A 24,951-nucleotide genomic window follows, 5' to 3' on the forward strand; every position below is an offset into this window, starting at 1 on the left:
CATTGCACTCCAGCCTGGACAAGAGCGAAGCTCTGTCTAAAAAAAAAAAAAAATCATTATTTCATTATTGGAGACAGAGTCTCGCTGTTGCCCAGGCTGGAGTGCAGTGGATCTTGGCTCAACGTAGCCTATGCCTCCCAGGTTCAATCTATTCTCTGGCCCCAGCCTCCTGAGGAGATGGGACTACAGGTGCATGCCACCATGCCCAGCTAATTTTTTGTATTTTTAGTAGAGACAGGGTTTCACCACGTTGCCCAGGCTGGTCCTGAACTCCTGAGCTCAGGCAATTTGCCTGGCTCAGCCTCCCAAAGTGCTAGGATTACAGCCGTGAGTAAAATTATTTTTAATTAACCACATTTAACTTTGGAAACAAACCCTAGATTGCCTGCCAGAAAGTTTTACCAATTTATTCTCATACCAAGAGTGTGAAGACTCTACACCCACTACAGCAGGGCAAACGGCCCACAGCCTCACCAACATAGGGGATTAGTCTTTTTTAATTTTTTTGAGACAAGGTCTCACTCTATCACCCAAGTTGGAGTGCAGTGGCATGATCATGGCTTACTGCAGCGTCGACCTCCTGGTCTCAAGTGATCCTCCCACCTCAGCCTCCCCAGTAGCTGGGAGTACCGGCATGCACCACCACACCCGGCTAATTTTTCATTTTTTTGTAGAGACTGAGTCTCACTATGTTGCCCAGGCTGGTCTCGAACTCCTGGTGCAAGTGATCTGACCACCTTACCTCCCAAAGTGCTGGGATTACTGGTGTGAGCCACCATGCTCAACCAAGCATTCTTTTTTTTTTTTTTTTTTTTTCCTGAGACAGGGTCTTGCTCTGCCCCCCAGCTGGAGTGCAGTGACACGATCTCGGCTCACTGCAACTTCTGCCTCCTGGGCTCAAGTGATTCTCGTGCCTCAGCCTCCCGAGTAGCTGGGACTACAGGCATCTGCCACCATGCCCGGTTAATTTTTTGTATTTTTAGTAGAGACAGGGTTTCACCATGTTGCCCAGGCTGGTCTCAGATGCCTGAGCTCAGGCAATCTGCCCACCTCAGCCTCCCAAAGTGCTAGGATTACAGGCATAAGTAAAATTAGTTTTAATTAACCACATTTAACTTTGGAAACAAACCCTAGATTGACTGCCAGAAAGTTTTACCAATTTATTCTCATACCAAGAGTGTGAAGACTCTACACCCACTACAGCAGGGCAAACGGCCCACAGCCTCACCAACATAGGGGATTAGTCTTTTTTAATTTTTTTGAGACAAAGTCTCACTCTATCATCCAAGTTGGAGTAAAGTGGCGTGGTCACAGCTTACCGCAGCCTCAACCTCCTGGTCTCAAGTGATCCTCCCACCTCAGCCTCCCCAGTAGCTGGGAGTACACGCATGCGCCACCACACCTGGCTAATTTTTTATTTTTTGTAGAGACAGAGTCTCACTATGTTGCCCAGGCTGGTCTCGAACTCCTGGTGCAAGTGATCTGACCACCTTACCTCCTAAAGTGCTGGGATTCTGGGATTACTGGTGTGAGCCACCATGCTCAGCCAAATATTCTTTTTTTTTTTTTGAGACAGGGTCTTGCTCTGTCCCCCACACTGGGGTGCAGTGGTGTGGTCTCAGCTCACTGCAATTTCTGCCTCCTGGGCTCAAGTGATTCTGCTGCCTTAGCCTCCCGAGCAGCTGGGACTACAGGCGCCTCCCACCAAGCCTCACTAGTTTTTGCATTTTTTGTAGAGACGAGGTTTTGCCATGTTGCCCAGGCTGGTCTCCAACTCCTGAGCTCAGGTGATCCACCCACCTCAGCCTCCCAAAGTGCTAGGATTACAGGCGCGAGCCACCACACCTGGCCAGGTATTATTGTTTACCTTTCTGCAATCTAAGTGAAAAAGATCTCATTGTTTTAATCCACATTTCTCAGTAAGTTTGATCATCTTTTCTATTTTTGAGTCATTTATATGTCATCTTTTATAATAAGTGTTACAGATGTATCTAACATATTTTGGTTTAACTTGGGGGGTTTTCTGACAGTAAATATTTTTATTTTTAGAAGTAATGCATTCCTGTGGTAAATTATTTTAAAGCAAAACAAAAGGATACATTGGTGAAAAATAAGTTACCCTCCCTCCAACTCAGTACCCAAGTTCTCCAGCTAACCCATCTTACCATTTTCCTGGTATCCATTCAGAGATATTATTTACATGGACAAGTACTATATTTTCATAAATAGAAGGCGTGCAAGTGAAATGGAGGCTGAGCTTAGATACTGGATTCTTTTCATTTCTTCCTTCCCCATTCCAGGTACAAATGGTGACCAAGGAAATGTGTGATTACACACATCCTGCCTTTGAGGAGTTACGTGATGACAAGACGATCTGATAAGCACTGCAACAGAGGTGTTTCCTGTACAAACAACAATGGAGCTTCTAGAATGGAACAGAGTGAATGCATTATTTACTAAGTGTCTGCTATATGCTAAACACTGAGTTATAATTCCTCCTGTATGTTCTAACTTACTTCTAACTTACAATGCTTGTACTGTGTATTCTAATTTAAAATGGCCTTGAAAGTTCAGTATTGTTGTCCTCATTTTACAGATGATGAAATACCCACCCAAGGCCTCTATACCATGCAGAATGATGCCTCTCTCCAGTGGCTGCCCTGAGCACATGCCATGAAGAATGAAAGCCAGGAGACAAAGGAACAAACTGGTTCATCATTAAAACCCATATGCTTTCCCTTGGATCACAACTTTCTTTTTTTTTTTTTTTTTGAGACAGAGTCTCACTCTGTCGCCCAGGCTGGAGTGCAGTGGCGCCATCTCAGCTCACTGTAAACTCCACCTCCCGGGTTCACACCATTCTCATGCCTCAGCCTCCCGAGTAGCTGGGACCACAGGTGCCCGCCACCACGCTGGGCTAATTTTTTGTATTTTTAGTAGAGATGGCGTTTCACCATGTTAGCCAGGATGGTCTCGATCTCCTGACCTCATCATCCACCCACCTTGGCCTCCCAAAGTGCTGGGACTACAGGCGTGAGCCACCGCGCCCAGCAGGATCACAACTTTTCTGACTCACCCAGGAAGAAATCCACGAGCTTCCAAGAGCAGCCTTTCTAGGCAGACCCTGAAAACATTTTTCTCAGGGTCCCAGAAACAAATCATGAACAAACCACTTCATGGCAAGCCCTGTCGCTTGCTGACCAGCCTCTGCTCTGCCTGAGAGGCCTCCAGACCACCCCAGGAGCACTCCCAGAAGGGCAGAAAAGCTCCATGGGACTCGCACGACGGACAGTGAATTACCCCAACTCATGGTTCTGAAGGGTTTACTAATGTATGCATGGATCAAAACCCTTTCAGTCAGGAGCCAAATATTTTGCTTCCAAAGAAGTTCTTCTTTGGTTCCTTCTTTTTTTTTTTTTTTTTTTTGAGACGATGTATTAGTCTGTTTTCACACTGCTGATAAAGACATACCTGAGACTGGGCAATTTACAAAAAAGAGGTTTAATGGACTCACAGTTCCACGTGGCTGGGGAGGCCTCACAATTATGGTGGAAGGTAAACGGCATGCCTCACATGGTGGCAGACTAAAGAGAGCTTCTGCAGGGAAACTCCCCTTTTTAAAAACCATTGGATCTCATGAGACTTATTCACTATCACGAGAACAGCACGGGAAAGACCTGCCCCATGATTCAATTACCTCCCACCGGGTCCCTCCCATAACATATGGGAATTCAAGATGAGATTTGGGTGGGGACACAGCCAAACCATATCAGATGGAGTCTCACTCTGTCGCCCAGGCTGCAGTGCAGTGGCGCGATCTCAGCTCACTGCAACCTCCATCTCCTGAGTTCAAGCAATTCTTCTGCCTTAGCCTCCCGAGTAGCTGGGACTACAGCTGGGCGCCACCACGCCTGGCTAAAATTTTTTTTTTTTTCTGAGATGGAGTCTCACTCTGTCGCCTAGTCTGGAGTACAGTGGCGCGATCTCGGCTCACTGCAACCGTCGCCTCCCAGGTTCATGCCATTCTCCTGCCTCAGCCTCCCGAGTAGCTGGGACTACAGGCGCCCACTACCATGCCCGGCTAATTTTTTGTATTTTTAGTAGAGACGGGGTTTCACCGCGTTAGCCAGGATGGTCTCGATCTCCTGACCTCATGATCCGCCCGCCTCGGTCTCCCAAAGTGTTGGGATTACAGGCGTGAGCCACCTCGCCCGGCACGCCCGGCTAAATTTTTGTAGTTTTTAGTAGAGATGGGGTTTCAACACGTTGGGCAGGCTGGTCTCCAACTCTTGACCTCAAGAGATCTGCCCACCTCACCTCCTAAAGTGCTGGGATTACAGGCGTGAGCCACTGTGCCCAGCCTTTTGGTTCCTTCTTTATGAGTTGATAATGAAAAATAAATTTTTAACAAAAGAAATTCTCCTTTGGTATAAAATGATGCAAGTGTGTAAGACAGATCACCAAAGATGATACTGCTTCCTTTGATTAGAACCAAACCAGAGGTGGCATAGGATGACCACCACGTGGCTACATAGACCAATCTCAGAGGGTCAGGGCAGCACACTGGGAGAGTCTCGTTCTCCACTAACATTGTCAGTGTGCCCTGAGACCGGGCTTACCAATCAGACTCACAAATCTTGTTTACTTGTTTATAGTTTAGAGAGGCTGGCATACTTGTACTGTATCCCTGTGTACCTAACGTAAGAATATACTCATTTACCCTCCTAGCAAAAAAGTGAAAGCATTTGTTTCACTAGATGCCTTCTATCATTCAGTACTAAAAATTAAGAAAATATTTAATACTTTACAGGTCCAAATGGATTTCACTTAAGTAGGCTTCCTCTGACTATGAGGGCATCATTCATAGCAGGACACAGAGGGCTTTGACTCACTCTCTGGAGCTCTTCTCCCAACTCAGGCTGGCTCCGCACTTCCTTCCTCCAGGTATAGCCTTTCTGTATGCTGCAGGGGAGAAAGACACAAGGCCATCACTTCACTCCTCGCCATCCCATCTCTACAACTCATAGGCTAGTGAGTGTCAGACAAACCCTGGATCTCAGAATCTCAATCTGATGGGCCCTTTTGGGGAAAAATTAACTATCTAAACATGTAGTTCGCTAAACTACAAAGCAACCCATCTTGTTTTTTTTTTTTTTTTTTTTTTGAGACAAGGTCTTGCTCTGTCATCCAAGCTGGAGTGCAGTGGCACAATGCTAGCTCACTGCAGCCTCGAACTCCTAGACTCAAGTGATTCTCTTGCTTCAGCCTCTAAAGTAGCTGGAATGATAGGTGTGAGTCACCATGCCCAGCCTCCAACCCATCATTTCTTCTCCGTCCTCACTGTATCTAACCTGCATTCTTTGTACCTCTTACTACCCTCCAGGAGTCTTTGGTTGCAGCGTCTAGTAACAATAATTATTCAGTATGAGTAGGTCAAGAATCTTTCTCTGGAAGCACCTCTGCCTCAGTGACTGAAAAAGAATTCTGTTGGAGTTAATACACAGCAAAGCCAGTTTTTGGTAACAGAATTAACATGTTGAAGGTACGTTTAGAGCTCTGAGTTTTTTTGTGATTAAAAGACTCCTATTAGTTTCAAGTCAAGGCTAAATGAAACTAAAAAGACTCCTATCCAGCTAGAAGTTGTGCTAATTTCTTTTTTTTTTTTTTTTTTTTTTTTTTTTTTGAGACGGAGTCTCGCTCTGTCGCCCAGGCTGGAGTGCAGTGGCGCAATCTCGGCTCACTGCAAGCTCCGCCTCCCGGGTTCACGCCATTCTCCTGCCTCAGCCTCTCCGAGTAGCTGGGACCACAGGCGCCCGCCACCACGCCCGGCTAATTTTTTTTTTTTTTTGTATTTTTAGTAGAGACGGGGTTTCACCGTGGTCTCGATCTCCTGACCTCGTGATCCGCCCGCCTCGGCCTCCCAAAGTGCTGGGATTACAAGCGTGAGCCACCGCGCCCGGCTAATTTCAAAACTGTGTGAACCTCTTGTTCTTGCAGGCATGAGTTGCGGCCATTGTTCTCTTATAGGACTGGAGAGTACGTAGCAACGGTTTTCTAACTGCTCAATCAAGCATTCTGAACACCAGTAAGAAAGCCTCTTGCAGAAGCTGGGAGAAAGATAATCTTGCTTACCTAGACTCCCTTGGTGTAGGTGAGAAGGCTCTGTGTCAATTTCCGATCAGTATCAACTTCTCATGAAGGATACAGTAAAGGCCATAAGAACCAGAGCCATACTTATGTTTAAGTAATAGACCTTAAAAGGCAGTACCATCTGGGAATGGAAAACACACCAAACGTAGTGAGCAATTCATTCTGGAAATCATGTTAAACATTGCCAGGGAAGATACCCCATTTGCCCTGAAGTGATTACACATTGCATGCCTGCATCAAAACATTTCATGTACCACATAAATATATACACCTTCCATGTACCCATAAAAATTAAAAATATAACTACCACTAACATTTTAACGTATAGTCTTCAAAAGCAACTTTGTTATTATTTTTGTTTCATAACCAATTTTACTCCGAAAAACGAGTATCTTTCCATTTCAATATACAGCTGCATCATCATAAAAAAATCACTAGGGAAAAAATATACACTTAAGAGTAGGGGCCAGGGGCAGGGGCTCACGCCTATAATCCCAGCACTTTAGGAGGCCGAGGCGGGCAGATCACGAGGTCAGGAGTTCGAGATCAGCTTGGCCAATATGGGGAAATCCGGTCCTCTACTAAAAATACAAAAATTCACCAGGCATGGTGGTGCGCACCTATAGTCCCAGCTACTCAGGAGGCTGAGCCAGAAGAATTGCTTGAACCTGGGAGATGGAGGTTGCAGTGAGTAGGCCAGGTGCGGTGGCTCATGCCTGTAATCCCAGCACTTTGGGAGGCTGACGTGGGCGGATCACTTAAGGCCAGGAGTTTGAGACCAGCCTGGTCAACGTGGCGAAACTGCATCTCTACCAAAAATACAAAAATTAAATGGGTGTGGTGGCATGCGCCCGTCATCCCATCTAGTCTGGTGGCTGAGGCACAAGAATCACTTGAACCCAGGAGGCGGAAGTTGCAATGAGCAGACATCGCACCACTGCACTCCAGCCTGGGCAACAGTGAGACTGTCTCAAAAAAAATAAAAAATAATAAAGAGTAAATAGTGGTGATCTCTGGGTGACAGGAATGTGGTGCTATTTTTTCCCCTGTACTTTCTAACTTTCTTTTCTTTTTTTTTTTTTTGAGACGGAGTCTCGCTCTGTCTGTCACCCAGGCTGGAGTGCAGTGGCGCGATCTCGGCTCACTGCAAGCTCCGCCTCCAGGGTTCACGCCATTCTCCTGCCTCAGCCTCTCGAGTAGCTGGGACTACAGGCGCCCGCCACCACGCCGGGCTAATTTTTTGTATTTTTAGTAGAGACGGGGTTTCATCATGTTAGCCAGGATGGTCTCGATCTCCTGACCTTGTGATCCACCCACCTCGGCCTCCCAAAGTGCTGGGATTATAGGCGTGAGCCACTGCGCCCAGCCTTTTCTAACTTTCTAAAATGCACGTATGCTGCTTTTGTAATGATGCTATTTTTAATATTTTTAAAAAGATAATTTTCAGAGAAAGCAGATGCTGGGCTATAGAAATAATTTCAATACAAAAACAGGTTGTAGTTGTTATTACTAGTACCATGTTAAAGACAGAAATGGAAAAACTTGCAAAAGATTGTCGTGGAAGGATTTTTAAATTTTGATGACTAAAATATGTTACTTGAATATATAGTGGGTATATAGTCAAGCATTTGTGATTTCTTTTTTTTTTTTTTTTTTTGAGACGGAGTCTTTCTCTGTCCCCCTGGCTGGAGTGCAGTGGCGCGATCTCGGCTCACTGCAAGCTCCACCTCCCGGGTTCACGCCATTCTCCTGCCTCAGCCTCCCAAGTAGCTGGGACTACAGGTGCCTGCCAACACGCCCGGCTAATTTTTTTTTGTATTTTTAGTAGAGATGGGGTTTCACCGTGTTAGCCAGGATGGTCTCGATCTCCTGACCTTGTGATCCGCCCACCTCGGCCTCCCAAAGTGCTGGGATTATAGGCTTGAGCCACCGCGCCCGGCCAGCATTTGTGATTTCTTACAAAATTGAGTTAGGGATATAATGCAGTCTAATTTTTCAATCTTGGTCTATCTTGGACTTTGTATGTCATCTCTTTATTTTCAGGAAGGGAAAGCTTTCAAGCTTCCTCCTTCTTTGTCTACTTGTTTATAGTTTTGATAGCTCTTAGGAAAGACAGTCTAGAGAAGATTTTTTCCTCTCCCATTTCAGGTATATCTCTCTCTCTGGTAATCCACTGAGTTAATACCACATGCTTCATTTCAAAGCATCGGAAACTGTGTTTATTTCTTTGTAATTATGGCAACAGGATTTAAAGAAGAGAGCCATGGGAGACTCTTGTTCTTGGTGAAAGAGCCAGAAATCCAGATAAGGAGAATCTCAGACTACAATGAGACACTGCTGATGGAAGAATAGCATTAAATAGGCCAGGCGCGGTGGCTCACGCTTGTAATCCCAGCACTTTGGGAGGCCGAGGTGGGTGGATCACGAGGTCAGGAGATCGAGACCATCCTGGCTAACATGGTGAAACCCCATCTCTACTAAAAATACACACACAAAAAAAAAAGTTAGCCGGGCGTGGTGGCAGGCACCTGTAGTCCCAGCTACTCGGGAGGCTTAGGCAGGAGAATCACTTGAACCTGGGAGGCAGAGGTTGCAGTGAGTCAAGATTGTGCCACTGCACTCCAGCCTGGCTACAGTGAGACTCTGTCTCAAAAAAAAAAAAAAAAAAAAAGATAAGCACAAACCAAGAAGGGAAAGATGACTACGTGAACACCACAGTGACTCAATAATGAACATTTCCTTGGCTTACACCTTCATATATAGGCTATTAGCTCTTCTTCAACATATATGCTTTGGACTGGTCTAGCCTGTAGGCAAGTTTGTTCTTACCATTCTTCCACCTGTCCTGGAAGCACCTTTACTGGGACTTCCCAGCTACCTCTTTTGTGATCCATCCCCACAAGGTCTAGCTGTTAGTTAGCTGTCAAGAGATATCATTTGTGGCAGATACTGCTAGTTTCTTATCTAACTTACTTTCCACATCTCTTTTTTTCATTTATAACAAAGCCTTGATTTTGTCCAGGTAGATTATCATGGGAGGCTGGGTCCTTCCCCTAGTGACAGGGGCTTAAGCATGATGGGCCCCAAACAATGATGATATTTATTCTTGGTAATAACTAGTTTAGGATGCGTACATGACACAATATATGTCTGTATATTTTACCTGGATTCTATTGTCAACTTTACCAACATGCTAAGGGTGGCAGAGAAGCACTGGGACCTTGATGTTCTCACTGGGCCACCGAATTAACTAACTCCTTTGAACGTCCTTTCGGTGGGTTTTCTGTTACTTGTAGCTGAAACTATCCTATCAGATATTCCACAAAATCACATTACCTAAGTTGTCAAACCTCCTAATATTGTTTTAATAACCATGCAGCCATTCATTAAGCTTTTAGACACAGGAATGTGCCTGGCACTGGAATAAGGAAATATGTGGAGACTTTTCAGGCTTTTCTATCAAGGTACCTATCATTTTCGTCTTTTTTTTTCCCCAAACACCTTTATAAACTGGCAATTTCTTTCACTTACATTATCTTATAATCTTTGAAATTACCCTCTGAGTTAGCCCAGAGAGGCATTCTGAGCTGTTTTCAGCCGAGGAAAGCAAAGTTATAAACTGGCCAAGATTACCAACCAATCGGTGGCAGAGCTTGGGAAGGAGCTCAATTTTCCAATTCCAAATCTCTACACCAGGGCACTCCCTCCTCCCCCTGCACACAATAGGAAATGACTGGCTCTAGGGTAGGCTGAATGTGAGGTATCTGGGGGCGAACAACGTCCCGCGACGCAAACCTGCGGCTCTATTCCTGCGTGGGATTCTCTGTGACCAGGAAGCTGACGCGGCTCGGTTAGGCTGCAGCTGCGGGTACAATACGTAATGCCTCTAGAACACTTTGAGTCAGAGCCTAGCAACCTGGCCTACACCGATGTGAACGTTGTGAACGTACAAAGAGGTACTCCTTCATGTTCCACGGCCCCACCATCCGCTCAAGACACAAAGGACAGCTCAAGCCCAGGCTAGGCCCGAATCCCCGGCTTCTCAATCACCTCGTTCTGGCCAGACCGAAATTTCAGGCCTACAGGGCACCGTTGGCCGAACCCACATTTTGTTACCGATTTTCTTTCGAGTTCCAGTGTCTCCCAGTCTTCTTTCTGTCCTTCTTCTCGGAAACATTACGTCCCTCTGGGGTCACCCTAAGACCCTACTTCAGCGGGTAAACAGGCCCGGAGCTCACGGGGGAGACCCCGCCAGCGGAAGCGGAAATGCTTGCTTAGAGAAAAGGAGGAAAACTACCTCTCGCAGCTGCCCAGTGGCTACAGGTCCTCAGATAAGGTGTTCAATTGGTCAACACAAAAGAAGGACTTCCCCTTCGGGAGAACTCCGACCAATCAAAGGGAAGGGTGGTGGATAGGGCTGGGGGCGGGTCGCTTCCGGCGGCTTTTCCCGCAGCTCCTGCGTAAAGGAGCATGAGAGCGTGGGAGTTTTGCAGTGGCCGTGGCGTTCTTCGTAGCGTCTCGGTCGGGCGTCGCTTTCTGCAGCTCCTGTCCGGGAGCGCGAGGCCTGTCATTAACTGCGGAGCGGTAAGTGGGCCCCTTTCGAGGCCAGGCCAGGAGGAGGAGCAGTCGGCGTAGGTTTTTAAGGGGGGTTCGGGGGGAATCGAGGGAGGTTAGGGGTATTGGAGGAACTTGGCAGCAGAATTGGTCCCTATAAGAACTGTTCTCTCCCCCCGCAGCTTTGTCTCGAAGTCCCTGTGGCGTCTTGAAGAAGGCATTCTCCACCTGCCAAATGGCGTCCATGCCCCCGACGCCCGAGGCCCAGGTGAGTCGAGGTACCTTTTTCGTCCAAGTTTATTGCTGCTTTCGGTCTCTGCCTGACCCCCTCCTTTGGAGGAGAGTTGGGCATGCCTGTTGTGGTAGGAGTGCGCCTGAGCCCCAAATAGCCCTTTGATCAAGCGTTCTTCGTTCCAAGACCAGACATATAGAAGTGGTTTACCAACTTCCTTCTTTCAGAACTACCAACTGGGAGCAGGGCCCTGTGGAGGAATCTCTGAGAGGGTTTCTCAGTGTCTTATCTGTTTGTTTTGTTTTGTTTGGAGATAGGGTCTGGCCTTGTCGCTGGAGTGTTGCTTGTCTGGCTGGAATGCAGTGCTGATATCATAGCTCCGTCTGGAACTCAGGGAATCCTCGCGCCTCAGCCTCTCGAGGATCTGAGAGGCGCGCATACCACAGTGTCTGGCTACTTTTAAAAATTCTTTTTTTTTTTTTTTTTTTTTTTTTGCGACGGAGTCTCGCTCTGTCGCTCAGGCTGGAGTGCAGTGGCGTGATCTCGGCTCAGTGCAAGCTCCGCCTCCATGGTTCACGCCATTCTCCTGCCTCAGCCTTTCCGAGTAGCTGGGACTACAGGCGCCCGCCACCACGCCGGGCTAATTTTTTGTATTTTTAATAGAGACGGGGTTTCATCGTGTTAGCCAGGATGGTCTCGATCTCCTGACCTTTTGATCCGCCCACCTCGGCTCCCAAAGTGCTGGGATTACAGGCGTGAGCCACCGCACCCGGCCTAAAACTTCTTTATGGAGATGGAGTCTTGCTGCTTTGCCCAGGAACTCCTGGCCTCCAGCTGTCCTCCCACCTCGGTCTCCCAAAGTGCTACGATTAAAAGTGACTTTCTGGAATGGTTCCCAAAATTACAGATTTGGTACTTCTCCAATTTGAATGAATTTTTAAATTAAGCACATTTCGAGACTCCACACTTGTTGAGTAATAATAAATCCCAGGTGATTCATTATCACACCATTAGAGAAGGTGGGGTAGGCCTGGATGAAGTGCTGGAGTGAGCTTAGCAATGAGTGTCATGGGGACGAATGAGAGGAAATAGCAAAGGGAAGGATGTTGGGAGAATCCTGTAACCTTTATCTCTTTATGATTCTTCCTGGGCTGCCCAACCTTCTCCTTTTATTTTTTTTTTATTTTATTTTTTTATTTTTGAGATGGAGTCTCGCTGCGATGCCTAGGCTGGAGTACAATGGCACGATCTCAGCTCACTGCAATCTCTGCCTCCCTGATTCAAGCAATTCTCCTGGCCCAGCCTCCCAAGTAGCTGGGACTATAGGTGCATGCCACCACGTCCGGCTAATTACATTTTATTTTAATTTATTTATTTTTTGAGACGGAGTTTTTGTTGTTGTTGTTGTTGTTGTTTTTGAGACGGAGTCTCGCTCTGTCGCCCAGGCTGGAGTGCAGTGGCGCGATCTCGGCTCATTGCAAGCTCCGCTTGAGATGGAGTTTTGCTCTTGTTGTCCAGGCTGGAGTGCAGTGGTGCAGTCTTGGCTTACTGCAACCTCTTCCTCCAGTGTTCAAACGATTCTCCTGCCTCAGCCTCCCAAGTAGCTGGGATTATAGGCATGCGCCACCACACCTGGCTAATTTTTTGTATTTAGTACAGACAGAGTTTCACCATGTTGGTCAGGCTGGTCTTCAACTCCTGACCTCAGGTGATCCACTCGCTTCCACCTCCCAAAGTGCTGGGATTACAGGCGTGAGCCACTGTGCCCGGCCTTAATTTTTGTAATTTTAGTAGAGACATGGTTTCACCATATTGGCCAGGCTGGTCTCGAACACCTGACCTCAAGTCATCCGCCCCACTCAGACTCCCAAAGTGTTGGGATTACAGGCATGAGCCACCGCACCCAGCCCCAACCCTCTCCTTTTCTTAGAGCATCCTTACTTAATGGTTCTCTCCCTAAGAGCTGTTCCCTCATCTTTTCTCTTTCAAGATAGACAATAATTCTCACAGTCCACCGTCCTTGTACCACTGCCTAAAAATGTACGTCCATGTTTACTCTCTTCTTCCCAACCCTCACCCCACCCCTTAGAACCCATTTACCCTACTCCTGCACTCAAGAACCTTTTACACCAAGCCCTTTTATCCCATGCATGTGATGTTTCTAGCTCTTTTCATCCTTCCTAGGTTAAGTGAGGGGCTGACCCTCTAACCTCTTGTGCTGACACAGGCTCTTATGTTTCAGGGACCAATACTCTTTGAGGATCTGGCTGTGTATTTTTCTCAAGAGGAGTGTGTGACTCTGCACCCTGCCCAGAGGTCCCTCAGCAAAGATGCTACAAAAGAGTGTTTGGAGGATGCGGCTTTGATGGGTAAGGCAGTTGTTTTTCCTGCATCTGGAACTTTTGCCAATTCTAGGATGAGAACTTCATGCTTTATCCACATGTTGGTGTGGTGGAGTGGGACCTGTCCCTGAGTAATTTATGTGGAGGTGATAATTGTATGAGAGAAAAAGTTTTAAAATATGAGATTTTTTTTTTTTGAGACAGTCTCGCTCTGTTGCCCAGGCTGGAGTGCAGTGGCACAATCTCTGCTCACTGCAAACTGTGCCTCCTGGATTCACACCATTCTCCTGCCTCAGCCTCCCGAGTAGCTGGGACTACAGCCGCCCACCACCATGCCCAGCTAATTTTTTGTATTTTTAGTAGAGACAGGATTTCACCGTGTTGGCCAGGATGGTCTCAATCTGACCTTGTGATCCGCCTGCCTCGGCCTCCCAAAGTGCTGGGATTACAGGCATGAGCCACTGTGCCTGGCCGAGATGATTTCTTAAAGACAAAAGTTCAGTCTAGTACAGTGCCTGTGGTTTAGTCCAAGAGATGGCAGTATTTGGTAATCTTTCACAAACATTTGTTGCAGTTTACAATTGTACTTGGGAAATCCCATTAGTATCGATCACTATCATTTGCTAAAGACTGGAGATTGATTTACTCTTAAGGGGTGCTATGCCTTACTCACCTAAGGGGAACCATACACAGATGGACTCCTGTGCCTGAGTAGATTTTATTTCTGACTAGGATTGAGTATCTAAACTATTTATTCTAAGTAGTTATTCTAAATAGTTTGGAATAGTTTAGATACTCAGTCCTAGTCAGAAAAGAATAACTAGAATAACTAGTTATTCTAAATAATTCATATTTTCTTTCTTCCACTTCTCTCTTCATCATGTTCATGTTTTCCTCTGTCTGCTTAAATGTATGGAGTATATTTATAATGGTTATTTAAACTTTTTTTTTCCTGCTAGTTTTAACATCGATGTCATTTCTGGGTCTGTTTCTATTGATTGATTTGTCTTCTAGTTATGGGTTATATTTTCTGTATTTTCTTTACTTGCTGGGTAAATTTTGGTCGGATGTTAGCTTAAGAATTTTATGTTGTTGGACCTGGGATTTCGTTGTATTTTTAAAAATATTTTGGACTTTGTTGTGGGAGGCAGTGAAGTTACTTGGAGTCAGTTTGATTGTTTCAAGGTGTGCTTTTTTTTTTTGCTTTGTTAGGATAGGTTCAGATCAACCTTTCTGCTAGGGCTTATTTGAGTTACTGCTAAGGCAGTATTTTTCCGTGGACGTTGCTGCTCAATCTCTTAAGTCTTTCCACTTTGGCTGGAGGCAACATGGACTGGTTATTGCTCCGTTATTCCTTTTAGGCAGTTCTTTCCATGGCATTGGGTAGTTGCTTCATGCACTTGTAAATTACTACTCAGCCAAAGTTGTGGGGTTATTTATTTTTTTTGATATAGTATCTTGATCTGTCACCCAGGCTGGAGTGCAGTGGCACAATCACGGCTCACTGCAGCCCTGACCTCCCAGGCTCAAGCAGTCCTCCCACCTCAGCCTCCCAAGTAGCTGGCACTACAGGCATGCACTACCATGCCTGGCTTTTTTTGTTGTTTTTTCGTAGGGACGGGGCTTTGCCATATTGCCCAGGCTGGTCTCGAACTCCATGGCTCAAGCGATCCTCCCACCTCAGCCTCCCAATGTGCTGGGATTACAGGTTTGAGCCACTGTACCTAGCCTCAGGAAAGTCTTAAGGGGACCCCATGTAGATGACCTGAGCTCTCTTTCTAAGCAGCTGCCTCTTTGCTGTTTTGCTTTCAAATTCTAGCTGCCTTGGCATCCCTGATCTCTGAACTTAGTCCCCTCAAATCAGCAAAACCACTTGGTACTGTCTGGATTCCCATGCACTATACTGCAGCCCTTTCTAGTCAGTGAGTTGGGAAAATTGTAGAACTTTGTTTCTCTGGAAAGAAAAGTTCCTTTTGTATTGATATATTTGCTTTATAACTGAAGAATAGTTGGAAAATATTACAAAGGAATGTTAGTTTTGTCAGCCATCCTTGTAAGTAGATTGGCTGTTATTTTCATGCAGTACACACAGCCTTCTACCTCGATCTTTCCTCAGTGAGGGGTAAAGAGATTTTGGAGAGTTCTCGTGGTGATAATAAAACTATTTCTGATAACCCGTGTGTTTCTCTGTTATGGGAGAAAAATGCTCACTTGATTGCTTTTTTTTTCTTTTTCTTATTTTTTTATTATTATTGGTTTTTTTGAGACAGAGTCTTGCTCTGTCGCCCAGGCTGGAGTGCAGTGGCGTGATCTTGGCTCACTGCAAGTTCTACCTCCTGGGTTCTTGCCATTCTCCTGCCTCAGCCTCCTGCGTACCTGGGACTACAGGCGCCTGCCACCATGCCCAGCTAATTTTCTGTATTTTTTTTTAGTAGAGATGGGGTTTCACTGTGTTAGCCAGGATGGTCTTGATCTCCTGATCTCGTGATCCACCCGCCTCGACCTCCCAAAGTGCTGGGATTACAGGCGTGAGCCACCGTGCCCAGGCTCTTTTTAAAAATTATTTTCTTTCCCCCTCATTCTTGCTGTCATCCTTTTTTTTTCTTAAGAAACGAGTTCTGGCTCTGTCACCTAGGCTGGAGTGCAATGGCACAACTCAAACTCCTGAGCTCAAGTGATCCTCCTGTCTCAGCCTCCTGAGTATCTAGGACTACAGGCATGTGCCACCATGCCTGGCTAATTTTTAAAAATTATTTTTTGTACAGATGGGGTCTCACTATGTTGCCCAGACTGGTCTCAAACTCCTAACCTCAAGTGATGCTCCCACCTCAGCTTCCCAAAATGCTGAGATTACAGGCATGAGACATTCTGCCCAACCCCTCTCTTTCTTGATAAATATGAATCCTAATCTTTTTTCCAATTGTTAATTGTTCTGCTGTCACTTGAGATAGCTTCAAAAATGAAAGGCTCTTGAGGCCCAAATAGACTAGCTGGAAAAGTTCACCTCTAGACAGCCACTACCGAGATTGTCCTTAGTACCTATCCCACTGGACTCTGACTTAGTTATAGCTATTCTCTCCTCCTTACCTTTGGATATTCACCCAAAACTGGATCATCTGGGAGGCCAGGAGAGTCTGCTTGGTCCTGATTTTGTGTGTTTAGTGTCTGGGTTATAGGATAACCCTTCTAAAGTTTCCTGGTCCTCTTTGTAACTACCTTAGCTTACTTTTTCCCCAGTATCCCTTGAAGATATTGTCTATGTTTTGCTTTCTTTTGTTTTTATCAACAGGAGAGGAAGGCAAGCCTGAGATTAATCAGCAGTTAAGCCTAGAGTCTATGGAACTTGACGAGCTTGCCTTAGAAGAGTACCCCATTGCTGCACCCCTTGTCCCTTACCCAGAAAAATCCTCTGAGGATGGAGTTGGAAACCCTGAAGCGAAAATATTAAGTGGAACTCCCACTTACAAGAGAAGGGTCATCAGCCTTTTAGTTACCATTGAAAACCACACCCCATTAGTAGAACTCTCTGAATATTTAGGAACCAACACACTTTCTGAAATTCTTGATTCTCCCTGGGAAGGAGCCAAAAATGTGTACAAATGTCCTGAGTGTGACCAAAACTTCAGCGATCATTCATACCTGGTTTTGCATCAGAAAATTCATTCAGGAGAGAAAAAACATAAATGTGGTGACTGTGGGAAGATCTTCAATCATAGAGCCAACCTGAGGACACACAGGAGAATCCATACTGGTGAGAAACCTTATAAGTGTGCCAAGTGCAGTGCCAGCTTTCGCCAGCACTCGCATCTGTCCCGACACATGAATAGCCACGTAAAGGAGAAGCCCTATACATGTAGCATATGTGGTAGAGGTTTTATGTGGCTCCCAGGATTGGCACAGCATCAGAAAAGCCACACTGCCGAAAAAGCCTACGAATCTACTAACTGTGATAAACATTTTAATGAGAAACCAAATCTTGCTTTGCCTGAGGAAACGTTCATATCAGGCCCCCAGTACCAGCACACTAAGTGCATGAAGAGATTCAGGCAGTCCTTATATCCTGCCCTTTCCGAGAAGAGCCACGACGAGGACTCTGAACGCTGCAGCGATGATGGGGACAATTTCTTCTCATTCTCAAAATTCAAGCCCTTACAATGTCCTGACTGTGACATGACCTTTCCTTGTTTCTCTGAGCTTATTTCCCATCAGAACATTCATACAGAGGAAAGGCCCCATAAGTGCAAAACATGCGAGGAAAGTTTTGCTTTGGACTCAGAACTTGCACGCCACCAGAAGAGCCACATGGTAGAGGAACCTTTTAAATGTACCGTGTGTGGGAAAAGTTTCAAGTCGAATTTGCATCTCATTACTCATAAGCGAACTCACATAAAAAACACCATGTAAATATAACAACTTGTTATTAGTGATTGGGCTTTTCAGTATCTGTATGGTGGGAAGCAGTTACTGTATATGTCCCAGGCAATGTGCTAAGCACTTTACACACATTCCTATGTAATACTTAATTCTCACCACAACCTTGATTTAGGCAGTATCATTTCCATTTTATAACTAGGGACGCAAAATCCATGTCACAAAGCTAGTGAATGAACCCAGGATTTGAACTCAGTTACTGTTCAACTGTGAGCCAGAAAAAGATACACAACTTTTATTTAAATTCAATTTTCATTAAAATGAAGGCTCTTGCTAGAGTTATTTTAATTTTGTTTACGTAGTTTCTAACTTTTAGAAGGAGGAGAACTTATTTATATTTTGTCAGTTCTGCAGACATATCTAGGAAAGTAAATGCTTTTATATGTTTTATATATTTTTTTGCTATAACTATTTGAATGTAATACTTATATAAGATTGCTGTTTTACATGTGAATTCCCATAGGCGTTTAGAAGTTTTTTTCTGCCCTGTAAAAGTTCCCAAATGGGTGGACTAGTTTATATTTTGATGGCCATTAGTATCGAGTTCTCTGTCATGGTTCTGATGCCAGGGGCACGTATTGGCATTTAGGACCCAATTGTTTGCAAGGAGTTTTAGAAGTCTAACCGCAGCCCTTTTCTGGAGGCTGGATTTGGGGAGGGGGAGAAGTACTTGCTCTTTTCTAAGATTTGCCTTGAAATCGCTACTGAAGCACATTACCTGTCTTCCTCTGAATAATTGTAATTGTTTCTCAGTGAGCATGCTAGCTACTTTAGATATATTATGTAATTTAATCTTCAGAATCTGTGACAGAGAAAAAAAAATCTTTGTTTCATAAACGAGGAAACTGAAGTCCTCAGAGGGTAAAGTCAGTTCTTTGCCCAGCACACAAATCACATTGTGGTGAAACTGACATTAAGCTTAGGTCTCTCTCACTCCAAAGGCCGTGCAGTCTGCAAGACTGCAGCATTTGTTGGCATTTGCACCACGTAGTAGCACTGCAGGCAGCCAGGGAAAAGGGAGCTGAGATAGGCAAGGGTGGTCCTCATGGAGGCGATACTGTGTGCTTGCATCCTGGAACCACTTCATTCCCTTTGTGCTGTACCCAAAGCCTAACATACACAGTTACAAAGCAGCAGAAGACTCTCCAGGACTTCAGGTTTGAATTCTTTTCCCTCTAATCAGATGAGAGATTTCACACTTGGCAGAGTACAGTACTGAAGGTCTTAATTGGGTTTTGGTTTTTTAAAAAACACCCATAACATTTCCTCTCCATCTCCAAAGAAAATGCCTATAGAAAATTGTTAGATTTTAACCAAAATACTTGATAATATGTAGATCTTTAGATACTGCTATTATAGATAAATATTGGAGCAAAATATTATTAAATAGTATGGTTATTAATGTTAAAGAACCCAGAATGTTGTAAATATAGATTCATATACAATTTCTCATTAAAGTTGATTGTATGCCTGTCAGCAAAACAGTATTTACATGGGTTTTGATTAGGATGGAAGAATGCTCTCACTCTATTTAAATAGACAGTATAAAAGTACAATATTTGCTAAAATTGAATTGTTGCTGGGAATTTTTGCTGGGAGAAAAGATAAAGGACTCTTGAGGACTAATTGTATGGAAGGTAGCAGAAGGTGGTCCTACAGAACAGCAGATTGAGGACTAAATATACAAAAAGATGCTGGCTACTCAGCTAAGCGCTTAGTACTGAGTAGATACTATCAGGAAGATACTGTTCAGGTGAGAGGAAAACTGAAACTAACAAAAACATCCCTAACCCAGAGAGAGTTTCTCTCTCTCTTTGTCATTCTTGTCTTGTTTCTTGTTTGCAGATCCACGGTTGAGACTATGTGCTGCTCTGTATGTCAAGGTCAGACTTGGCTGTTTGTTTCTGATGTCTCCACTCTTAGGAGACAGGACACCAGCTTCCAGGTTTCTCTGAGGTGCTTTGAAATGTGTAGAAAGATAGTCTCCAGTTAGATTACTTATTAGGCAACTCTGAGATACCATGATCTTTGTTAAATAACAAGAACGCCACCTCCTTGCTCTCCTGCTTCTGCCCTCAGTGGGAGAAACTGGCAGGTGCCTCATCAGCACATATCAGGGGCCCTAATATTTCAGTCAAAGATCTAATGAGTCACAGGATGGGGGATGAAATTGGGAAAGGTCTGGATTAGCAGAGTTGCTGCAGAAAGTAGAGGGGAATATCTTAGACACTTGGACAGAATGGGGGTGATACAAAAGATGGATGCTGTCATTTTTGTTTTGGCTCCTAGAATATATAACAGAAAGTGAGAATTTGTGCCATACATCCTGTTCTGCACCTTAATATGGAAGTATGCCTTTCCACACGAGTCTTCCTTCACAATTAACCTCTAATTTTTTTTGCAGTTTTCTCCAGATTTTGCAAGATTACAACAAACTTCCTAAAAGATTAGAAAAAATAGCCCTTTTCAGAAACATTAACATACATGTGGGTAGAACTATAATGGCTTTTTGGTATAATACTATTAATGATTGGTATGCAGAAAAAAATGAAAATCCCAGAAGTGTCAGTTACTGTGAAATAGGCGTATTTTCAGTTGTGCTTATTGTGCACTTGTACTTAAATACATTTGCTAGATGTAATTCAAGCTGCCTTACACCCAGGGAATTGAAGGAAAAGATGTATCTGCTGGTGAGCTTCAGGCTTTTTATGATGATGGCATTTCACCCTTCTGTTTGCAGTGTCAACTGATGGAGATAAATTCCATGAAATTGTCATTAACTCAGAGATACTAGCCTACCATGTTAGGTGCTATTCACAAATACTGGATAAAAGTTAATATGGGAATGAAAAACTAAATGCAAGAGTTTATTGCTATGAATGATTGGTTAACTGCATTTTACAGCATGGAAGTCAACACACTATGAGAGTGAAAACTTTGTGTTGAATAAATTGACTCAGACAAATTTCTCTGTTTTTGTTGTTGATGCAGTGATGAAAATGTGTATCCAACAGTTCCTTAACATGATTGCTGGAATAGTTAAACAGTCTTTTAAACAGTCATCATTGATGAAAACAGCATTTTTCCAATGGAATTCAGATGTCAGCAGTTTATATTTTGTAATTTAAGAAATTGTGGAATGTAGTTGTTTTGAATGAGGTCGACTCAAAATAGTTTTATTTAGAGCTTTGTTGCTACAGGTGGTAGTCTATTGACACCTCCTCATTTAACATAGAAAATGACTAACCCAATAATTCAGGGAGTTAAAACTCAAATGACATTTCACAGTAAATGCCATTTTGAGTCTTTGCCTCCTGAGTTTCCATATAATGAAGTGGCAATGTTCTAGTGACTGCAGCATAAGATGTCATACAATCTGAAACTGCAGAGTTTGGTCAAAGTAATCTGCAATTTACTGCCTATGTGTACAAAGGGAGACATAGCAGGTTATAGTTTATATGAATAGTCTATTTTGAATGTTCATTAAACTTGTTATCCCTGTGGGATTTTAGTAGGAAAATGTTTTTGCTTTGACCATCTGTTTAACAATATGACGTTCATTACATTAGAAGTGTATGTATTCATCTAGTTTAGTTTTGTAATTTAGGAGAGCTATTGATCTGATTCAAAGATGACCATTACCCATCTTTCCAAGGCCCATCTAAGTAGTACAGGTGTTTTGTCTTTTAAAATTGACATTCCTCTTTGCATTAAGTCTGTAGGGGGGAATACAATATAAATATTCTTCTATGTAAACGTAAGAATGTGCTGTAATCTCCAGTTCCTTTGGATACCTCAGAATTGTATTTATTGTATACACTTACACTGTTTAATATTTTGGGTCTTACTCTTTTTGACGTATTCTCATCAGTCTTCGCTCTAGTTTGCAAGCTCTGAAGTTATTGATTACGTCTAATGTGCAATTTGGCTTCTAATAAATGCTATTTTATGATGATGGCAATGAAGTGAACTTTTTTAAAAAATACTTCAATGGTTTTAGGTGGCAATCAGGTTAATTTTGAAGACTGTTACGATTGTGGTTTAGAGACAGTGAGTGAATGACTTCGTGCTACTTAATAAGGGAAGTAAAATCGCTTGCTCCCTGGAACTCAGCAGAAAATTCTGGTATCATTCTGGGAAGCTAGCGCTAGACCTCAATTTCCTTTCGTCTTTGCTGTACACAGAAGTACAGGGGCAAGAACCTCTGTCTTCACGGAGCAGCTACTGCCTGGCGCGGGTTGCCACTTAAAGCTTGGAGTCCGAGTAGCGGATGTGGTGAGTAGGACTCCCAGAAGACCTCGCGCGGCCTCAGGGAGATCCTGGGTCTCCAGCTTGGCCACCAACTGTACGGGTCAGCGGAAGTGCCAACGAGATGACTTGCGCTACAGCGGCACACTGGTAAGGAACCGGAAGCCACGAGCCGAGCCGCTTCCGGTGCCCGCTTCCGGCAGCGCCTGCGCATTCCTGGGGCAAGTGGGCTGTGGTGAACCGTGGAGATCCAGTGGTGGGGTGTGGCCATGTGCCTGGCCATATCCACTGTGTATCGCTAGGTGATCTCTGTGTAAATCTAGCAGTACGGGTAAGAGCGTTTGCGGAGGAACTACTCAGCTCTCTTCCTCCGCATCAGCAGGAGGGTATCATGGGTGTGAGTGTCGGGCACTAACACGAATCTCCATCCCATGATTCTAGGCGTTAGGACTGCAGAAGAAGCTCTGGGCCACCGTCCCAGCTCTAATCTCACTTAGGCAATGCAGAGCTGTGGGCCTGACTACCATGTGTGTCTCTGGTTTGTTGAAATGGGTACTTTGTACATCTCACTTGGGCTGGGTAGAGTGTCTTTTCTTTAGAACCAGTACCAATCTCTTAGGCTTTTGGCATTCTCTGCAGCCAAATTCTAATATGCTTCTAGTTAGCTGGAATGTACCCTCGGCTTACCTTTGGTAAATGTTATCTCCCCAGGTGAGCTTAGCCACTTCCATGGCTACAAAGACCTCACTTTAGGTCTAGCTCCGGTTTCTCTTCTATGTGCTCCAGATTCCTACATTCAGGTGCCTACAGGAGATCATCCTTTAGATGTCTCTCAGGCATCAAAACACATGCTCTTAACTCATGCTTTTAGCCCCTGATCTGTTTGCCTCTAGTATGTGGGGCCACATCCATACAATTGCTCATGCTATCAACAAACATTCCCTCTTTCCTCTTGGTATGGCCTGAATATTTGTGTACCCTAAAAATTCATGTGTTGGAATTCTAACACTTAAATTGATGTTATTAGGAGGTGGGGACTTTGGCAGACCCCTCATGATTGGGATTAGTGTCCTTATAAAAGAGACTGCAGGCTGGGTGTGGTGGCTTACGTCTGTAATCCCAGTGCTTTGGGAGGCCAAGGTGTGAGGATTGCTTAAAGCCAGGAGTTCAAGACCAGCCTGGGAAACATAGCGACACCCCATCTTTACAAAAAATTTATTTAGCTCGGTGTGGTGGCTGGTGCTTGTAGTCCTAGCTACTTGGCAGGCTAAGGCAGGAGGATTGCTTGAGCCCAGGAAGTCGAGGTTACAGTGAACTATGATTGGCCCACTGTACTCGAGCCTGTGAGGACCCAGCAAGAAGGTGCCATTGTGGAAATGGCCCTCACCAGACGATGAATCTGCCAGCACCTTGATCTGGGTTTCCTAGCCTCTAGAACTATGAGAAAAAAATTTCTGTTGTTTTTAAACTACCCGGTTTATGGTAACTTCTTATAGCAGCCAGAACAGACTAAGACATCACATCCACTCAATCATCAAGTCTCATGGATTCTACCTCAAAAGTATCACCAAAACCTGAATGTTTCTGTCTCCCCTGTCCCCATCCTATCCAAGAGTACTCATCTGGGTTACCTGAAAGAGCCTGCTGATGACTTTCATATCACACTTGTTCTCTGTCAACACAGCTAACACACTGCCATTTAATAAAAGAAGTATTAAAAAATTGTTTGCACCCTGAAACTCAGCAGAAAGTTCCAGCATTATTGCGGGAAGACAACACTGGATGTTCATCTTTCCAGTCTTTGCTGCACAGAACTAGAGGGCCAGGTACCAGATGATTATGATTATCTCATCATCCAATTTGACATCTTCCATTGGCTTCCCATTGTCCTTAGGGACATTTAAATTTTCAACATGACCTTCCTAGTCATTACTTCCCTGCCAGCCTCAACTCCAGCTGTTCTTTTTCTCTTACCCCTCTCCAGCTACACTTTCTCTCAATTCATCAAACATACCAAGCTCTTTACTTTGAGAACTGTGCACATACTTTTCCTTTTACTTGGAACATCCCTCTCAATTCCTACATTCTTTGTTTTACCCTCCTTATAGCAATATGCTTGTAATTGAATATTAATTATGTAACTAATAAAATTTCATTGTCTCCATGGGAGCGGAGACCAGGAACATGGTAGATGCTTAAAATTATGCACTGTTTGAAACTACTACGGCTCTGTCACTTTTATACTGTTGGTTTTAGCTTAAAGACTAACAGAGGGCCAGGTGCAGTGGCTCATGCCTGTAATCCCAGCACTTTGGGAGGCCGAGGCGGGTGGATCATGACGTCAGGAGTTCGAGACCAGCCTGGCCAATATGGTGAAACCCCATCTCTACTAAAAAAATACAAAAATTAGCTGGGCATGGTGGTGCGCATCTGTAGTCCCAGCTACTTGGGAGGCTGAGGCAGGAGAATCGCTTGAACCCAGGAGGCAGAGGTTGCAGTGAGCAGAGATTGTGCCACTGCACTCCAGCCTGGGCAACAGAGTGAGACTTCGTCAAAAAAAAAAAAAAAAGAAGGAGAATAGATACTGGTGCTGTCACTAGTAGGCAAGAGGTGTAACAGTGTACCCAAAGAAGCTGTAAGGAGTTTAGAAAAAAACTAAGAAAGCTTCCAGGATAAATATATAATGATACCTCATAGGCTTGAAGGGAATAATTTGTCAAAGATGGCTGGTGCAGTGGCTCACACCTGTAATCCCAGCACTTTGGGAGGTCAAGGCAGGAGGTTTGCTTGAAGCCAGAAGTTCCAGACCAGCCTGGGCAACATAATAAGACCCATCTCTGCCAAAAATTTAAAAATTAGGCCGGGCACAGTGGCTTACGCCTGTAATCCCAGCACTTTGGGAGACCAAGGCGGGCAGATCACGGGGTCAAGAGATTGAGACCATTCTGGCCAACATGGTGAAACCCCATCTCTACTAAAAATACAAAAAAAAAA

The 24,951-nt window shown here is 44.5% G+C and overlaps 2 protein-coding genes across 4 annotated transcripts in view; one reads left to right on the forward strand and one right to left on the reverse strand.

Annotated features, from left to right (window-relative positions):
• Nucleotides 1-10,378, reverse strand: part of NAA60 (N-alpha-acetyltransferase 60, NatF catalytic subunit) — a 43,121-nt gene extending 32,743 nt beyond the window's left edge. Inside the window, exons 1-2 of the mRNA XM_055242439.2 lie at nucleotides 10,267-10,378; nucleotides 4,893-4,962 (exon numbers count right to left, since the gene is read on the reverse strand). Coding sequence (XP_055098414.1) covers nucleotides 4,893-4,962; nucleotides 10,267-10,327 — 131 coding nt within the window. The 5' untranslated portion in view covers nucleotides 10,328-10,378. The remainder of the gene's footprint in view (nucleotides 1-4,892; nucleotides 4,963-10,266) is intronic.
• Nucleotides 10,365-21,670, forward strand: ZNF597 (zinc finger protein 597). Of its 3 annotated transcripts, none has more exons than XM_055242431.2 (4): nucleotides 10,365-10,473; nucleotides 10,887-10,972; nucleotides 13,179-13,305; nucleotides 16,568-21,670. In XM_055242431.2, the coding sequence occupies exons 2-4, from the start codon at nucleotides 10,940-10,942 to the stop codon at nucleotides 17,680-17,682; spliced, it is 1,275 nt and encodes a 424-aa protein (XP_055098406.1). In that variant the 5' UTR covers nucleotides 10,365-10,473; nucleotides 10,887-10,939; the 3' UTR covers nucleotides 17,683-21,670. The 3 variants fall into 3 exon arrangements, with proteins under 3 accessions (XP_055098406.1, XP_055098404.1, XP_055098405.1); XM_055242429.2 differs by having other exon boundaries at nucleotides 10,372-10,486; XM_055242430.2 differs by lacking the exon at nucleotides 10,365-10,473 and adding an exon at nucleotides 10,549-10,734.
• Nucleotides 21,671-24,951: the final 3,281 nt, after the last annotated feature.

This window comes from Symphalangus syndactylus, chromosome 14 (assembly GCF_028878055.3).
Source record: "Symphalangus syndactylus isolate Jambi chromosome 14, NHGRI_mSymSyn1-v2.1_pri, whole genome shotgun sequence".
In the NCBI taxonomy this organism is placed as follows: domain Eukaryota; kingdom Metazoa; phylum Chordata; class Mammalia; order Primates; family Hylobatidae; genus Symphalangus; species Symphalangus syndactylus.

Coding starts and splice junctions, on each gene's coding strand:
- ZNF597 (XM_055242431.2), top strand. CDS start 10,940: ATGGCGTCCATGCCCCCGACGCCCGAGGCCCAG. Junction 10,973..13,178: donor CCCCGACGCCCGAGGCCCAG/GTGAGTCGAGGT, acceptor CTTATGTTTCAG/GGACCAATACTCTTTGAGGA. Junction 13,306..16,567: donor GGAGGATGCGGCTTTGATGG/GTAAGGCAGTTG, acceptor TTTTATCAACAG/GAGAGGAAGGCAAGCCTGAG.